General features: G+C 39.1%; 1 protein-coding gene across 3 annotated transcripts; it reads right to left on the bottom strand.

Annotated features, from left to right (window-relative positions):
* Positions 1-541: 541 nt before the first annotated feature.
* ikbkb (inhibitor of nuclear factor kappa B kinase subunit beta) lies at positions 542-15,326 on the bottom strand. 3 transcript variants are annotated; one of them, XM_041041567.1, is made up of 23 exons: positions 15,189-15,320; positions 14,695-14,766; positions 13,499-13,617; positions 11,983-12,077; positions 9,175-9,295; positions 8,237-8,306; positions 6,731-6,819; positions 5,904-5,993; positions 5,679-5,803; positions 5,000-5,107; positions 4,780-4,909; positions 4,428-4,622; positions 4,206-4,320; positions 3,699-3,822; positions 3,447-3,598; positions 3,188-3,249; positions 3,002-3,102; positions 2,852-2,901; positions 2,635-2,734; positions 2,088-2,235; positions 1,715-1,812; positions 1,219-1,312; positions 542-1,100 (listed from the first exon to the last, which is right to left on the bottom strand). In XM_041041567.1, exons 2-23 carry the CDS (start codon positions 14,702-14,704, stop codon positions 1,041-1,043), a joined length of 2,256 nt encoding a protein of 751 aa, XP_040897501.1. In that variant the 5' UTR covers positions 14,705-14,766; positions 15,189-15,320; the 3' UTR covers positions 542-1,040. The 3 variants fall into 3 exon arrangements, with proteins under 3 accessions (XP_040897501.1, XP_040897502.1, XP_040897503.1); XM_041041568.1 differs by lacking the exon at positions 14,695-14,766 and having other exon boundaries at positions 15,189-15,326; XM_041041569.1 differs by lacking the exons at positions 11,983-12,077; positions 13,499-13,617; positions 14,695-14,766; positions 15,189-15,320 and having other exon boundaries at positions 8,237-8,331.
* Positions 15,327-16,590: the final 1,264 nt, after the last annotated feature.

Raw genomic sequence — 16,590 nt, 5'->3', positions numbered from 1 at the left:
TACAGTGGAGGTAAAGTGAATTACAGCCATTAAAATGCTGTTAATTTCAACCGTTTTCGCAATTTTACAAAAATCCATTACTGTGATTATATTTGCATTTGGTGCATTTGGATTGTTTCATCAAAGCAAGTAAATGTTTCAAAATCAATGGGATATGTTTGTGTCATCTTCACTATGGCCACAAACTTTACCACATATTAAACTTCAATGACACAGTCCCAACAAGAATTTCACATTATAGTCTTTGCAACTCTCGAAACCGTTACAGGGAAACTGGACTGCACCTGTTACTGTTATTGTGTCAACCAACCTTATAATTATCAGTAGACATGTAAAAGTGATTACATTCATACAGTCATTCAGCATATACTTATTATAATTTTGGCTGTAGTTCAATGATAGTCTTACTAAAATAAAGTTTGCAATAAAAAAATAATGGTCCCATGAGAAACACATATAAAAACTGATATAAGTTATGTTATAATACATAGTTCAAGGCAGAGACACCTTTAGAATACAACTAAAACCCTTTTTTTTTTACTTCAGATGAATGTGCATAAGTCTTAAAATACAATATGTAGCTTTATAATATAGTTTCAAAACTAAGCTGGAAACGTTTCTGTTTATAGCTCTGTAACATATTATTTACATATATGAATTCTCTCGTATGTAATTTTGTAGGCTCATCTGACAAAATCAATGGAATGGTTGATCTGTGCATAACGAGGTGCAATTTTTTCCTAACTTATTTAAATGCTGTTTTAAACTGACAAATAGGTAAATAAACAGTAATTCTCCTCTAAACGTATCTGATATAAATCGTTACCAGAGTTAGAATTGGCTGCAGTGCTCTAAATATTGGCGGCGAGTAGGTTTACCTACTCCCTAATCTCATTAAGCAAATATGTGCCAGCGGATATTATATTCCTCCATTCACATTGTCAGACTGAACAGCTGGTACCACATCCCCATGTAGTGTGACATCCCAGCCACTGAGAGGCAGCACTGTATCACATGTAATCAAAAAACAGAAACCCAATTCAGGAGAGGTCTCTGGAGAAGCTCTGGCCTCTATGCAGCCACGTCCACTCCCTCAACATCTAGGACAAAAACAAAGGGTGTTCTGAGAAAAGCTATCTTAATAAAAGCTGCTTGACATCAAAACATGACAAGAATAAGAGCTGAATTATGTGTGAGGGAATGTGAGCATGTCTATACCTCCATATTGTTTTCTGATTCCTGGATGGTGTCATGCAGCAAACTCTGGAGTCGACTCTCAAATGTCCTGCTCTGCTCCACAAGAGACTCATCACTGCAAGACACACCCAAAGTTTGATTTGTGACTCAAGAAGATAATAGTTCTTGAGCTAATAGTTCTGTGTAACAGTATCTGTGTTTCTAGACGACATGCATTTGTGCCTTCCCAAAGGTTGATGATGGACACTGCTGGAGTGTGTGAAAGCAAAACTGAAGTGTTGAGTTTGTAGGAGATCATCAGTATTCAAAGAAAACTCCCACAACTTTGACTTAAGTAGCTGGCAGTTTAAAAAGTATTATGAATTCAAAAATTATTCTCATAATTGTGCCTTTGTGTGCCTATATTTGTATTTTCTGTAGATTTTAATTACCTTTACAAAAGACGATTTTTAGTCCCTGAATGGAAAATGTCCTTTAAACCCCAGCGTGCGATGTGTGTGTATGTAGGTTCACTCACAGCTGCTGTAAGCTTTGTCTGGGGGTCAGAAGAGGCGGCACTGACGAGGGGGTTGGTAACCCATCAGGACTCCCACTCACTGGGCTGCGAACTTTACTCTACACAGGACATGATGATGCACTTTATTCTGAGTCAGTTAATACAGTATACATCAACCACTTATTGTGGTTCAAAGCAGTAAGTAGTACTACTTTTTTTGTAGTTTAAAGTAGAGCTGACGTTCAAAATGAATGTTGGAGCAGATATGAACATACTGTAAATGGTCCTTAAGAGTTAGATAAGTTCAACCAAAGTGCAACTACAATATATTATTATACAATTATATACATTAACAGTTATCCCTTAATATAAAAAGAGCAGAATGTGTCCTCACACAGGCAACTTTGAGCAGGTTCCACAGCTCCTTCTGTCGTTTCTCCTGCAGACTCATCAAGACTTGTTCACTCTCTGCCATCTTCTGGACCACGCCCTCCACCTTAGGCAGCAACTCCATCACACGCTGACGGCACACTGCTGTCTTACTGCATAACACACACAAAAACAGTGCCTCAGTACAAAGAATAAATCTTTTTTTTTACTTGCATATTACAATATACAGGTTGCCTGTACCTACATACCAGACAAATACTTCACTCTCCTGTTTGTCTGTAATGTTATTATTCACACCTGTGCTTTTCCTGCTTTGGAATGTCAAAATGTAAGTTGTTAGAAATGTCACTTTGACCATTATAATTCCTGTTTTACTTATTTCTAAACGAAACTATTAACTAGCCATTATTAGAGTCACTAAGAGCAAACTTGTAAAGCTCTGATACAACCCACATTGTCACAAACACAGTGACATACTGTCCTGGTTATTCTTCAGAAGGTGTGCTTGGCCTCTGGAAGACTGTGAGCTCTGTGAGTAAGACTGTGAGTACCTGAGATGTGTGTAGAAGTCTCTGAGCTTCCTCTCGTAGAACTGCACAGCCTGAACCACCAGGCGCACCACCTCCTGGCTGTCTCCTGAACACCTCTGGTCTGAGCATGGGAGGAAAAATGAAAGCCAGAAGAACTTAGAAAGGAGGTTTATTTTCTCACGGAAACACCATAACGAGGGTTAAGTAAGAAGTGAACAGATGCGTGAAAAATCCAAACCTCTGGGTTTCTCTCTGAGTTTACGGAACAACTCCATGGCCTTTCCTTCTCTGAGGGACCGAAGAGAGGAAGAGAGCAAGGTCAAAGATCACAAAGCAGATGTTTTTGTTGCTTTTATTGTTTTAACAGTTAAGTTTGGTTCAGACTTACAATGTGTCCAGGGCTTCTCCACTCCTCCACGGCTGCCTCTGCACATCCACTATGTCTGGCTGCAGCTGCATCATCTCTTCCTCCAGTTCACTCACCTTGGCCTGAACACCCACATATGGGTTTTAGTCTTTTTAAAGCACAAGTGAATACTCCTTCCTACACACACAGAAACACACTCAACTTTACCTGACCACAGCTAACAGCAGTTTGCTCCATCTCCCTCCACACGCAGAGGAGTTTCTCTGATGCTAGAGAAAGTAGAAAGGCTATAATTAGTCAGTGGCAAACTGAGTTGTTCTAGACATTCACGTGCACTTTCTGCCTGGAGTAAAAGCAAGAGACAAACCAATGAAGCTACAAATAATTATGACTAACGGACAAGCAGTTTTAGCAGCTGTAATGCAAACTCCCTGCTCTCTGCCAACATGTTTTTGTGACATTATACCGATCCCGGTGGCTGTCTGCTCTTGGTATTTGTCCATGTCTATGTGAAGGCTGGTGATAAAGAAGTCCAGCTTGGCTGTGAGTCTCTGGTGCATGGACACCATCTCATTCTTCTGTCTGGAAAGTGAAGAGTTGTGTCTCAGCAGGCTCATGCTGAAAGAAAGAGGAAAATAAGTGTGTTTGTGTTATCAAATAGTTAATACATGTGTGTGTTGTGCGTGGGACGTTGCGTGTGTATCTGTGTATGTCCTACATGGCAGCTTTCTGCCCCTGCTGCAGTCTTTGCCAGTCTTCCTTCAGAGAGCGGATGGTGTGCCATGCCTGGCCACAAGTCCTCCTCAGAGCACTGTAAGCCAGAAGGTGCTTGGGGTCAGTTTCTATGAGAAAGACAGAGACAAAGAAAAAAAGACAAACAAACGGACAAAGTCAGACAAAACCAACTGATGCTATCTTACATTACTCAGCTGAGGATAACATTTTGTTTCCTGAGAAATTACAGTTCACAACTGTAAATGAAGAACTGTACGATGTTAATTTTCTTTTTGTATTATTAGTGTGTGTGGTTCAAATATGGTCAGTCCTATGCTGATTTGTGGAGATTATTTTGTTGAAAAAAATGTTTCTATATCCAAAACGTTGGTTTGCTTCATCACTTCATTTATCAAAAATCCAATGCATAAAGATGAAAAAAATATGTCACAAAAGATATTGCAGGAATTTTGATTTTTTAATATCCTTAGTTGAGAAAAAACAAACTTACGGACAAAGCGGATGTTTTCAGGGAGGGTGCGAGGAGTAAACTGGGGTTCATAACTGCAAGAGGAGCGATCAAACAGAAAGACCAGGGGCAAGTCTGTCCGTCGCCCATCTATTTCCTACAGACAAAAATTACAATAATACCATGACTCAGTTAATTATCATCACTGTGTTATCAAATATTCTGTGAAGGCATTGTGTGCAAAGTGTTTATGTTAGATATTACTGAGTAATCTATGGCACACTGGGTGACCAGTCCATTTGGCTCCAAGGCTAATCCTGCCTCCAGTAACAGCTCCTGATTGGCTGCAGGGATGTCGGTGTCTTTTTCTATTCTCAGCTGCAGGCCAGCCACAGTCTCTTTATCTGAGACTGAGTATGTCAGGATCTTAGCAGACATCATGTTTAGGACATGAACCAGCTGAGGGAAACAAGAGGGACCAAGCACAGAACAAGTAAAAGTGTCAGTGGAAGCAAACAAAAAAAGATGCACAATGCACAAAGAACAAAAAAGCAACATGTCCACAAAGAGAAATATGACATAGTGAAAGAATAAATGAATGATCTACTCCATTAACCTTGAGCTGCAGTATGATCTCCAGCTGGGAGAAGCAGTCGCTGGGCGTAGCATTGGGGTCTTTGCCTCTCTCCTGAGAAGACCACTTTAACATCAGCTGCAGCCACCTCTCCATTTTCTCCAATAATAGACTGTCAAACATTTAACATATTAGACTTAGATAAAATGCAAAATTATAAATTATAATTTATTATATGTGGGCCTGTCATAGATAAAATCACCTGTTGAGGTTGTTGGGCTGTGGCAGATGTTTGGAGAAGCGAACTTCCCCTGAGAGGTCCTCATAGACAACAATATCATCATTCTGCTTCAGCCTCAGTTTATTGTGCCTAAAAAGGAAACAGATAGGAGATAAAAGCTCTAAAAATTAAGACATGGACTTGCATGTCTTTTTGTGCATATACAACTGTGTTTTTTTATCATAATTTAATAGTGGTAAATCCAGACTTGACACAGAAAATTATGTGCAGTACTAGGAGAGAATTTTTCTTCTATGTAACCCAGACCCCTGCGGAACTTCATATCTTTCATTTATAATATTAGCGAGGCACAAGGGGCATTGAAGTTGGCATAACCCACATATCCTGCAATTCTTTGCTTTGGCAGCTCCTCTTTATTTATATATTCACTGTGTTTTAAAATCCACTCAAGCAGCAATAACATTCTTTTGGACTTAAGCTTATCATTGCTTAACAGTCAAGAATGTCATTGTTCACCTTATTTTTCAAAAGCTAAACTATGGTCACAGAGGTGCAAGAGCAAAAAACAAAAGAGAAAATGGGATTTGAGAAAGGTCAAGTGGTATAAAGTTTGAAAAGCATCACCTTCAAATTAGCTTTGAAAATCATAACTTCACTTCTTTACTGATGACTTTTGAGAATTTTTGAAAGGTGGTACTACCAGGGAACAGGCTGCCAGGTCGGTAAGAAGGGGCGAAATCCTGTGATACACTCAAACACCAAAGTCCCGAAGCTCCAGTAGTCCACAGTGACTGTGTACCTCTGCCTCTCAATGAGCTCTGGAGCCTGAAAGATAGAAGGAAAAACACCATGTTAAGCTTTTACTGTCTAGAATACAGTAAGGAAACTATGTGTCAAACATGTCCATCTGTGTTTCATCACTTACTAAGTACTGCAGAGTTCCCACAAATGACGTGCAAAGGCTGCTCTGGTCCAGCTCTTTAGCATAGCCGAGATCTATAATCTTGTGGATTAACTAAGATTAGGAGAGAGAGCAAAGAAAAAGGTTTTAAGCAAAATTTTACCCTGTAAACAAATGGATAACTTGAGGAAATTGTCTGACATTTTGTCAAAATGTCAAACTATTCTTTTACATGTTGAGAGACTCAGAAACTCTTGAGCAAAAAATTCACTTTTTGTTGCTTGTCTGTTCAATTGTGTTTAACTGCTTCAGTCTTAATAACCTCCAAAACCAAGAAATAAGTCTGTATGTTAGATTTACTGTTTCTCTAGTATGCAAGACAAAAACAAGTGTTCATGTAAAACTGTTAACTTAGTGCAGATAAAGTTTGTTTTGTTAAAATTCTATAAACACAGCAGTGTGCATAAACATGAATATATGACCTCTTTAATATGTCTAGCCTCAGTTATATAACATTTTTCATTTTCCTGTGTCCTAATGCAGGCTGGATGCTGACTTGTTGTGATTTGTTACATAACAAAATAATAGGGGGCCCACAGAGGAAGGTAAAAGCAAGGCAATCCCAAAAGTTCCTCATAACTGCAAGGATAAGTTAAAGTGATTAAGTTTTCCACATTAAATATTCAGTGCAGCAAATCTGTGCCCAACTGGTGAGTGTAAACGTGGACGTGAGAGAGACGAGCACTTATTCCACATAACCCACAAAGAGGCGAAAAGCCTTTATATGACCTCTTTGTTGTGGTGTGGGTGTATGTGTCATAACAAGATGGTTCACAGGGTCTATAACTCACTCTCTTCTCTCCCTGTTGCAGCACAATGTTTTCTGGCTTCAAATCCCTGTGGATAATCCTCTTCTTATGGAGGTAGGTCAGAGCCGAAGCTGAGGGAAAAAAGACGAACAAAGCACCGTGATGACTAAATCACAGGACGTCGATGGCTCATATATTCAGGTCAACCTCCAACAGTACCTTAAAAGAGTACTCCACTGATTTAGCATGGCACTCCCATAATATTGCAGGATTCATGACTAAAATAAATTATAATAAATGCAGCAAAATCAGATATCTCCTTTTTTTATTCTATGTATTCTACTTTGTCAAAACCCAGGGCCTAAATGACCCACAGTAAAATTCCACTGTTGACAGTCAGAGATTTGGTTCTGCTAAGTCTTGTCACGTCACTTGTCATTTGAGGCAATTCACTGCCCTTACTGGCTGAAGGTTTCGGCTGCATTTTAACCTCTGTTCACTACCACAATCACTGATGGATGTGGTCAGAAGTGTGCTGTGTTGCACCACACCCGGCAGTGACGTCATAGTGTGCTGTGATCACTTTTTACGCGACTGCTATTAATCCATATAAAATTAGGGCAATTTCACTTTACTTTTTCAGTGAACATGGTTTTTCTTTTCACTTATTTCCGAAGTGGTGTTGACCGTTTCTTGTCTTGTGTGGTTGGTGGGCTCTAGGCTCTGAGGAAGATGGAAAGCCATCCCGTCTTTGCGACAGCGGCACAGTAATACCACACTTACTGCTAGGGGGCCTACTCGTCTTTTGCCACATGTAACTCTTCAACAGGACTCATAAGAGGATTGTATACACATACTTTAGCCTTTAATTTCTTGTAACTGAAGTTAAAGTCTAATAGGTTTTGTCTCAATTATAACTGAAACTATGTCGCTTCACTTACGTCAAAGGGTGACTAGTGTGTGTGCTGGCAATGAGAGTTCAATGATGCAGAACACATAACCTTTGGGCACCTCAATGTATGTGTGTGTGTAAGTGTGAGTTTGTGGGTGTGGACATGCATGCCTGTGTCTTTTCCCTCACTCATGAAGCAGTTTAAAGGGGATCACTCATTATCAGGAAATGTCCAACAGTGGGCAACAGGAAAAGGAGTTTCTGTGTGTGTGTTCGTCTTACTCTACTCTGCTCTCCACTCTAAATTTGTGTGATCCATACCACGTGTCCTCTCGCAGACCTGTTTACACAGCTTGTAATATACACCATGTTGCTGATGTGAGTGTTTGTACATTATGTTTGTGAAAAAGAGTGCGGGTGTTCGATTGTTGACGTAAGCCGGTCTGAGTGTAAGCAGCCGCCATGGTGACTAAGAGGTTAGTCGTTAATGGACAATGGTGACATCATGATACTGGTCACCGTGACGACTTACTCCATACTACAGGAAACTGATCACCCTGCCAGCTCACTAAATCAATCCCACTTTCTCTCATAAACACACATTTAAAGATTTCACAACAATCTCATTGAAGCTGGGGACTGAGCAGGGTACTTACAAATGTCACGTAACAGAATCAAAACAGAGCCCTCCCTCATTCCACAGCAGTTCTCCAGGAGGTTCAGATACTGCAGAGATCACAAACACAGACACCTGATACTTCAATAAGTTAAACCACGGGAAGAAAACAATACGAGCAGACACAGGCTTAGCAAAGGGTTCACTAATCTGTCTTCTTTATTAATGTTTTAAAACTTTCTGTTCTTTTATTCTCCTATAAAAAAGCTATTTTCTGTGTTTATAAGAGACGTGATACACATCGGGCTCAGATTTAAGCAGAAAACAAACCAAACTTTTCCTATTTTCTCAAGGCATTTTTGCAGTTGATTTTTAGAAGCATTTCTGGAAGAGGATTGGCAAATCAAAACTTTTGTTGTAAACACTGATTTGATTTCCTTTAAAAAATATTTTTTTAAAGAGTTCTACTGCTGGAAACTTGTGGCAGGCCTGACAAAAGAGGATGGTGCCTGGTTTTCTGCTGTCCCCACTAACTGTTCCATCTGCCCCCAACTCGACTGTTTAGTTTTTGACCATCTGGGATGCTTTGAAATTTTTATGACACTGCGGTTTGTGATGGTTGGCATTTTCTTCTTCTGCTGGCTGCCTGGTGCCAACACCGCCTCAGGCTGCACGCTCAGTTGGTTTCAGATTAAAACTGCTCCAGATTTCTGACCCAGAATGTACAGGCAAGCAATCACCTGAGTATCTTAAACTCAGTGAAATACAAAAAAAAACAAAACAAAAACAACAAACAAAACATAAGCAACAGCAAAACTTGTGGTTTCAGTTCTGATGTGCTTGTATTTCTTTTCTCAAAGGAACTTAATGATTTTTCAAAGTGTCATCCACATACATCATTACTCCTCCTTATTAGTTTATTGCTATTCATCACTTTGACCCAAAGGTCTCTAATTCAGTGTGCTTAACCTTACACACCTTTCTCAGATCTCCTCCCTGGCAGTACTCCATGGCCAGCAGCGGCATGTCATTTGTGGCCACCAGTTTCTGCATACCTTCAGGAACCTCTCTGGCCGCAACAACGTTTACGTGATCCAACCTGAGTGAGTAAAGATGAGCAGACATCAGTCAGTGGGGTTGCACAATGTATCATATTTCTTACCTTTACTTTGAATGAACACAATGAACACATTGACAAAGGCTGCCATATTACAAGCCCTAGATTTATAAAGACGACAGCTTGTGCTGGGTTTTGTCAGAGCTGTAACAGCATCAATGTGATGCGTCAATGTTTCACACTAATTTGATGATAAAAGAAAATCTGTGAAAAATAAACAAATCTAGATCCAGATCCATGTTTTCCAATCCTTTTGGCAAATAAGCCATTGAAATGAATCAATGACTTCTTGCCACCCTGGTTTGCATATGTCAAGTTGTGAAAACTGCCCCCAGTTAGTGAATATTTTCTTTGTTTTTTTTTTCAACAGGGTTTTGGGGCCTAAAGGGGTAAAACTAAGAAGCAATTCATCAGAAATAAACAAAAATTAGAGAAAATTCATGACAACAAGCAGGATTTTGTGCAGCAATTTTTTTTCCCTATTGCCGCTCCTCTCATGAGCCCTTAGACTTATTTTGTGACCCCCAGGTTGGGACATACTGATCTAGACCAGCATTTATAAAGCATTTATATAACTATTAATTAATAGCCTTTGAAACTGATTACAACACCCTCCTCCCTCTGTTCTTTGACCTGCCCTATTCTTTTGACCATTTCTCATTCTTCACTGTGTCATGATTCTGATGAAAACAGTGTTTCTGATTGTCAGAGAGTCACTCCCTCTTCAAAAAACAAAGGAGAAAATTAAAGATAACAAACTCCTGATTCTAGATCCGCCAAGAACCTGATTCACACTGAGACCATAACATTGCAGTACATGTAATCAGTGTGCTGTAACAGCTACAATAACGCAAGATAGAAGATGGTAATCACTAAAATAACAAGTTATTATCATTCATTGAGATGTTTTTTTTCCCTGCAGGCTTACAGTGTTTGTGCGAACAAAGTCATTATTGTAAAGTCATACAATATCTACAATAGCTTCCTCTCTGATGCAGGGGAAGCAAGTGCTACACATTTGATCTCATGTGGAAAATATTTCTCTCATCTCTGTTCTGCCTCGCTTATTTGAAACAATCTGGAGAGTGGATAGAATCAGAGTTAGAGAGAGTGGGATGAAATAGTGAACCTGCATAAGACTGTGGGACAAACAAATTATTGTTTTTGATTTAAACATTCAGCAAGCTCTATGAACACATCATACCTCAAAAACATTGCAAAATGATGTTTTTCAGCATATGTACATCTTTGTTAAGTAGCTGTAATAACAAAATGGTACGTTGCCATGTATGTGTCCCCTGCCCTGCGGTTTTTCCACGAGCTGAGCGTGGGTGCATGGGAGGGCTGTGGCTGTGTCTGTCTGAAAACAACACACTTGTTAAATCGGGACTAGGAAAGAAATGGTTTTATACTCATGTTTGCACCAGCAAATGACAAAACACACACACACATCCTGCATCTCACAGACAATCAAAACCAGCACGAGGTGCCATCCAACTCCACAGACCCGACACCCAAACTGAAACTGTTAATAGACAATACAGACGTTTGTGGAAATGAAACACACACCAAACCAGAGCAAAATGAGGAGGCGGCACATTACCCTGTCAGAAATAACCACGAAAAGACCAAAATAACCCAAACGTCCATGCTGTTCTAATTATTTAATTACTTAATTTTTACTATTTCAGGACACAAATTTGGTTTTTGTATTTTGAGAAAACTTGTGAAACAGATGGGTACATAAAAGTCAAATGTCAAAGTCAAAAGCAACCAGCTTGTCATGGAATGTACCATAGTGAGTCACCACAAGTCAAAGCAAAACTTGTCTCACATACCAAAACGGGTTTTCAGGAAAAGTATAAAGGAGTTTGGACATTAAACGGGAAAATCACCAATTTCTTCAGTCGAGTTAAAAAAAACGAATGCGTCACACGTTCATCACTGCGGAAAAAGAGACTCTTGAATCCTTTGTAAACAGAGAGGCAAGTTTAGGTAATGTGCCACGGTCAAACAAAAAACTAACAAAACATTTAGGAAATCTGGTGTTTTTTACTCCATGAAGGCTACATAAGGAATTCCTGCTGATTGATTTGAAAGAGATTGTGCTCAAGTCTGTTCTGTACGGCAGAAGACACATAAGGTCACTGGCTGTGAGCCTCCATCAGAGTACGACTGTGAATGACAAGACAGAGCCGACATACTGACGTTTGTACTTTTTACCAAAACTCTAATGGAAGCATGACCTTAAGACAGGTCCTGCTTCATTACCTCATGAGTCCATGGACAGTGTCAAACTCTAGTTTATGGCGGTTTTATTTTCATCAGTGTTGGTTCATAATCCCACATAAATATCTCTTTATAGAACAGGAATACTGATTGGAGTGTGTACTGATGTCCCAGTAAGACATGCAACATACAATAGGAACCTTCGTTGCAAGTCATCCCCCTCTCTCTTCGTCTTCACTGAGTTCTATGTAATATAGGCAAACTGCAAAAAAAACAGGAAGACTGGTTGGGGTCTGGGCAAAAGCTGCCACGTGTCTGTTATATGTGCTGTACATGACTAGTATTTGAAGGTGACAGAGGAAGGGTGGTGTGGCCAAAAGGGACTAAAGTTTTGCTCTGCAGCCCTTTAGCAGGTTGATGCATATGAAAGTGAAACCGACCTCTTCATGATATGGATTTCCAGACACCATCTCTCTTTGTTTCTCTCGCTCAGCTCCTGACGGCACTGCTTTATAGCGATCTGCTCCTCTGTGTCCTGAAAGCACACACACACAAACTTTAGTTTGATCAATTTGGCTTTAAAAACATTCTTTTCATGAAGCCCTGTGGTAAGGTATTCCAGGTTGATGATGAACAGAGACAGACAGATAATAAAAAGAGAGGGAATGGACTACAGGCCACGACACAAACACGCAACATGAATGGAGACACCTTTGCTTTCAGAGCACCAAATACAACCACTTGCCGAAAATGATGAGCAACACAACTACATCTCGCTACCAGTTTCTCATGGCGTCATCCAGGAAAACCCACCCTACTTCCCATAATGTGATTTGTGATCTAATAATAGCCCACATTATTGTCATTAATACAGGAAATTTCCTATAGAGGAAGTTTAGTCATCATGGTGGCAGCAGTGCCAGCAGTGCCCTCTTCAGTGCCGTCACTTTCCTTCCATTTTCCCATTTCCTCCAACAGCCCGGTCTGCAGTGGCACTGATGATCAGAGCTGTGTAAACAGTGCACTGGTTGTTTTTGTCTATTCCCTTACTGTGAGTAGCAGAAGAATTCAATTATATGACACTGTAAACAAACTGCAATAGTTACTTTGTCAGTTTACAACAGATTTCAGAAAGATTTTCCAAGGGATCGTGTTCACTCCATCACTTGTACTGTATGTCCAAATTCACAAGGTGATGCTGCCAGGAAGAGGAAAGTCCACTAAGCGGGTGTGATCATATTCCCATGGTGTCCTCCTGCTCTCTTCCTATGACTTAGAGTGATGTCATTACAATAGACACTGTTTCTACTGGACTGACTGCATGAATAAGACTGTTTCCTGGACTGATGTCATACAGTTTTCAAAGATAGTGCAGGTGAAAACCCAATTCAAAATTTTAAGCAAATTCTCGACTTGAGCACACTGGCTTTTATTTGTGAACTGCTGTTATGTTATTGTGGTTATGTGTCTCACATAACATTCAGATGCAAAAATTTCATTTTAATTGATTTTTCCTGACAATATGAATATCAGCAGCAATAAAAAAACAAACAAAAAAAAAACTTTACCAATGAACCTGTCAAAAATTTTTCTTTGGTTTAGCAAACTGAACTCAGTGATAGAAACACTGGAGCATTTCACATGCGCAAGAACAAGAAACCTGTTTTAAAAAATTGTAATATGTATTGCTTTTTCTTTTTTTGCTTCTGTTAGTTTTATATATTGGTTTACTTGACAGAATCAACTTTTTTTTTAAACAGTTTTCATTTTGAGATTTTGACGAGATTGATGTCTGCTGGGGAATGCTGGCCGCAGGGGAACTTTATTGTCCATCAGAGAACTTAAAGTGCTTTAACATTTTTCAGTCTATCAGCCTGTTATCTAAACATCCTCCTTTCAGAGGGAATTTCCAGTCATTCAGTGTACCCTCATGTCCTGTCAAAGTGAATTGTGCACCTTATTTTGCCATCTTGTGACATTCCCAAAGCCTCCAGTGCCCAGCCGCTCCTTCAGCTCCCAGGGCCCACAGCTCTGCTGCTGCTGCAGGGGGACTCGATTCATGGCCTCCTCTGGTCCTACACCCAATACAACAAATAAAAAGCATGAACTTAAGCATACAATCGTACTAGTGGCTCTGCGAGGCTCACACCAGCAAACAAAAATATAGTGGATTAATAAAATATGGATAAGCAGCTTTGCCTTTCTTAGGTTAAAAATCTAAATCTAAATCAAAAGAGATAATTGTCTGTACAGTAGATATTGTAAGACATCTCAGACTCAACTGGTCAGGCTCAGTTTTACATCTACCTTCACCTAAATTTTCAGCAGTCTAAGCTGTACTTTTTCATCCTTGGATGTACCAATGCTCAACTGGTCTTTGAGCACGCTGGTATGCTAACATTAGCATGCTAACGACATGAAAAAAATGTGTATGGTAATGTGCTAATATGAAGGTTAATTTCAGCATGATATGTTACTGATTCTAGTGCAGAAACAATTGATTAATACATTTGTCATTTGACAAAAAATTGATCACCAACAATTTGGTTGTGAAGTGGGAAATTGTAATGAACTTGTTCATTCATTCAATCAGGGTCATCCTGTGAAATCTCTCCAGCACATTATATCTGATCCACCCTTTGCTTGCTGAGATATTTGACTCCAGACCAAAGTTGTGGACCAGGCTTTTTTTTTTTAACATAAGACATTTTTGCACAAAACAAAAAGCACAAATGTAAATAAATCATTCTAAACAAAATTTCAAATTATCAGCTTCAGTTTCACAGCACTGGTATTGTGCATGCTGCCTCACTTTCATGACTGAGCCAGCTTTAATGTTATTATTAACACCTGCCCTGTTCCTAATATGTCTGCTGTGAAAATGACCCTGTTGCAGTTCAGAAAATGCCAAGGTTGTGTTTGAGGTAATTTAGAGACAGTGATGCCATTAAATTATTTGTTCAATATCAGGGCTGACAAGGTTATTTTTTATTATAAACTGTGAAATGTCCTGCTTATTTTCTTGATTACAGTTTTTTTTTTTTTTAATTAATTATGGTATGCTTATATATACATAGATGTACTGATATTTCCCCATATGTCCACAGCATATTTGTATGTGTGTGAAATTCTCCATCACATGCTATATACACCATATGTCATGAATTTACATCTGAGCTTCACTTCTTGTGGTCACTGTGTATGGCTGGTGCTGTGTTTATGTGCTGAAAAGTATAATAAAAAAGGTGGAAAACTTATTATCAGTATCAATCATATTTGACAGAAGTGTTGTAACTCTCAAAACTTTACACTGATTGTGTTTTAACACTGTATACACATTACATGACTGAGGAAAGTGCTCCTTGAATATATCTGCATATACAGTTACATTAAGTATCCTACAGGCTGTGACCAGCTTTATTCAATCCTGTAGTGACATGCTTCAATCAGGCTGCTTCCTTTTTTTTTATCTTAATGTTCTATACAGTGAGTATTGATCTCACCTCTCTGCTCATAACAAAATTACGTATTCACACACTAAAAATCACTTCCGCTCTGTCAATGCTACATGTTTTCAGAAGTTTAACGCGCTTGTTTTTGATTTTCACTTTACTTCGACTAAAGTACCATTTCAACAAAGTCCTACCTTAGACTTCGTAGGCAGCGTGCAAACGCTTTCACGCCCGATTTTCTGTTTGTATCCGGGCTTTAAGCGAGTTAATCTTTGAGCACTAGAGTTGTAATTTTGGCGACACAACAAAGCTTGGACACTTTCTGCTTCCTGATAGTCGTATTTCCTGTAAACCTGCTGAGACCCGCCCACGAGAAAGGCAGTCTCCTCCCTGTCATGTACCTACGGGCAAGCAACACACTGAGGCAAACTATTGTATAGACACTATAGTATGACATTTAAAGAGTTATTCCTGGGGAACAATTTAGTTTTAGTTAGTCATGTTAGTTAGTAAAATCATGTATTAGCTCACAAAAGCATAATTTATGTATTTAGTGATATTATTAAGAACCCTGTGGATGCCACTATTTTGGGAATGAAAATATTACACTTATAGGCTCAGTTTTTCAACTTCTCACTAATGGTTTGCTCAACTTCCCAAACTATTCAGCACAGCAGAGTCACCCCCGAGCCCTCTCCCCCCATCTGCTTTCATAAGTATCTTCACATCTCCATCTTGAATTACATCACTTTGCGAAAGATTTCTGTTTTTTAACCTTCTTTTGCAATATCTTTTCTGTCTGGATTTTGTTTATGTAGTGCTTAATCATAATCATATCAAAAATACACACAGGAATGTTTTTTTTGTTGTGTTATTCAGATAGTGTGTCTCTAATGATTTGCTGTAACTCAGATGTTATCATTTTGATTTAGATCTTAGTTACATGTACCAGAGCTACTCAAATAAATTTCCAACAAAGACTGAGATGTTCAGTTCATGTGACGTCTCAGTTATACAGAGTTTAAGATACTGGTCAAACATAAACTTGTTAATATTGAACAGCAATGAGTCTTCAAAACGAGTGTCAACACACTCCAAAGATTCTTATTCTCATTTATGTATATTTATTTATGATATGTCTTCACCTAAATCAGTTCAGTTTCAGTATTTAACATTCTTTGCAGTGTGATTGTTGATCCAGCGGATGTTGTGTTTGGAGAAGATGCACCTCAGAATTCCAGAGTTCAGCAGTGATGTTCCTCATTTCATCATCTGCTTTTCTTGAACCAGGTGGAAACAGATAACTCATCCTCATTCAATCAACAAACTTCCTCTTTATCTATTTGCTAATGCACATCTGACGTTTGCTGACGTGATGTTTGGTTTGTAAGACCCACTTTATCAGATTGGAAATGTGTGCACGAGAAAAAACTTTCCTGTTTATACTAAACATGGGGCTGTTTCCTAGTCTTTTCCAGTGGGGATAGTGCACAACGGCGATAAGGCTGAATGGAAGTCAAGAACAGATGGGACTCATAATGAAAGACCTTTGTTGTTTTATTTTTTGCTTTGTTTAGTCACGTAAACCTAGTCTGT

Source organism: Toxotes jaculatrix, chromosome 7 (genome assembly GCF_017976425.1).
Source record: "Toxotes jaculatrix isolate fToxJac2 chromosome 7, fToxJac2.pri, whole genome shotgun sequence".
NCBI classification, from domain to species: Eukaryota; Metazoa; Chordata; class Actinopteri; family Toxotidae; genus Toxotes; species Toxotes jaculatrix.
The sequence above is the reverse complement of the archived record's forward strand: the minus strand, read 5'-3'. Positions and strand labels throughout refer to the sequence as shown.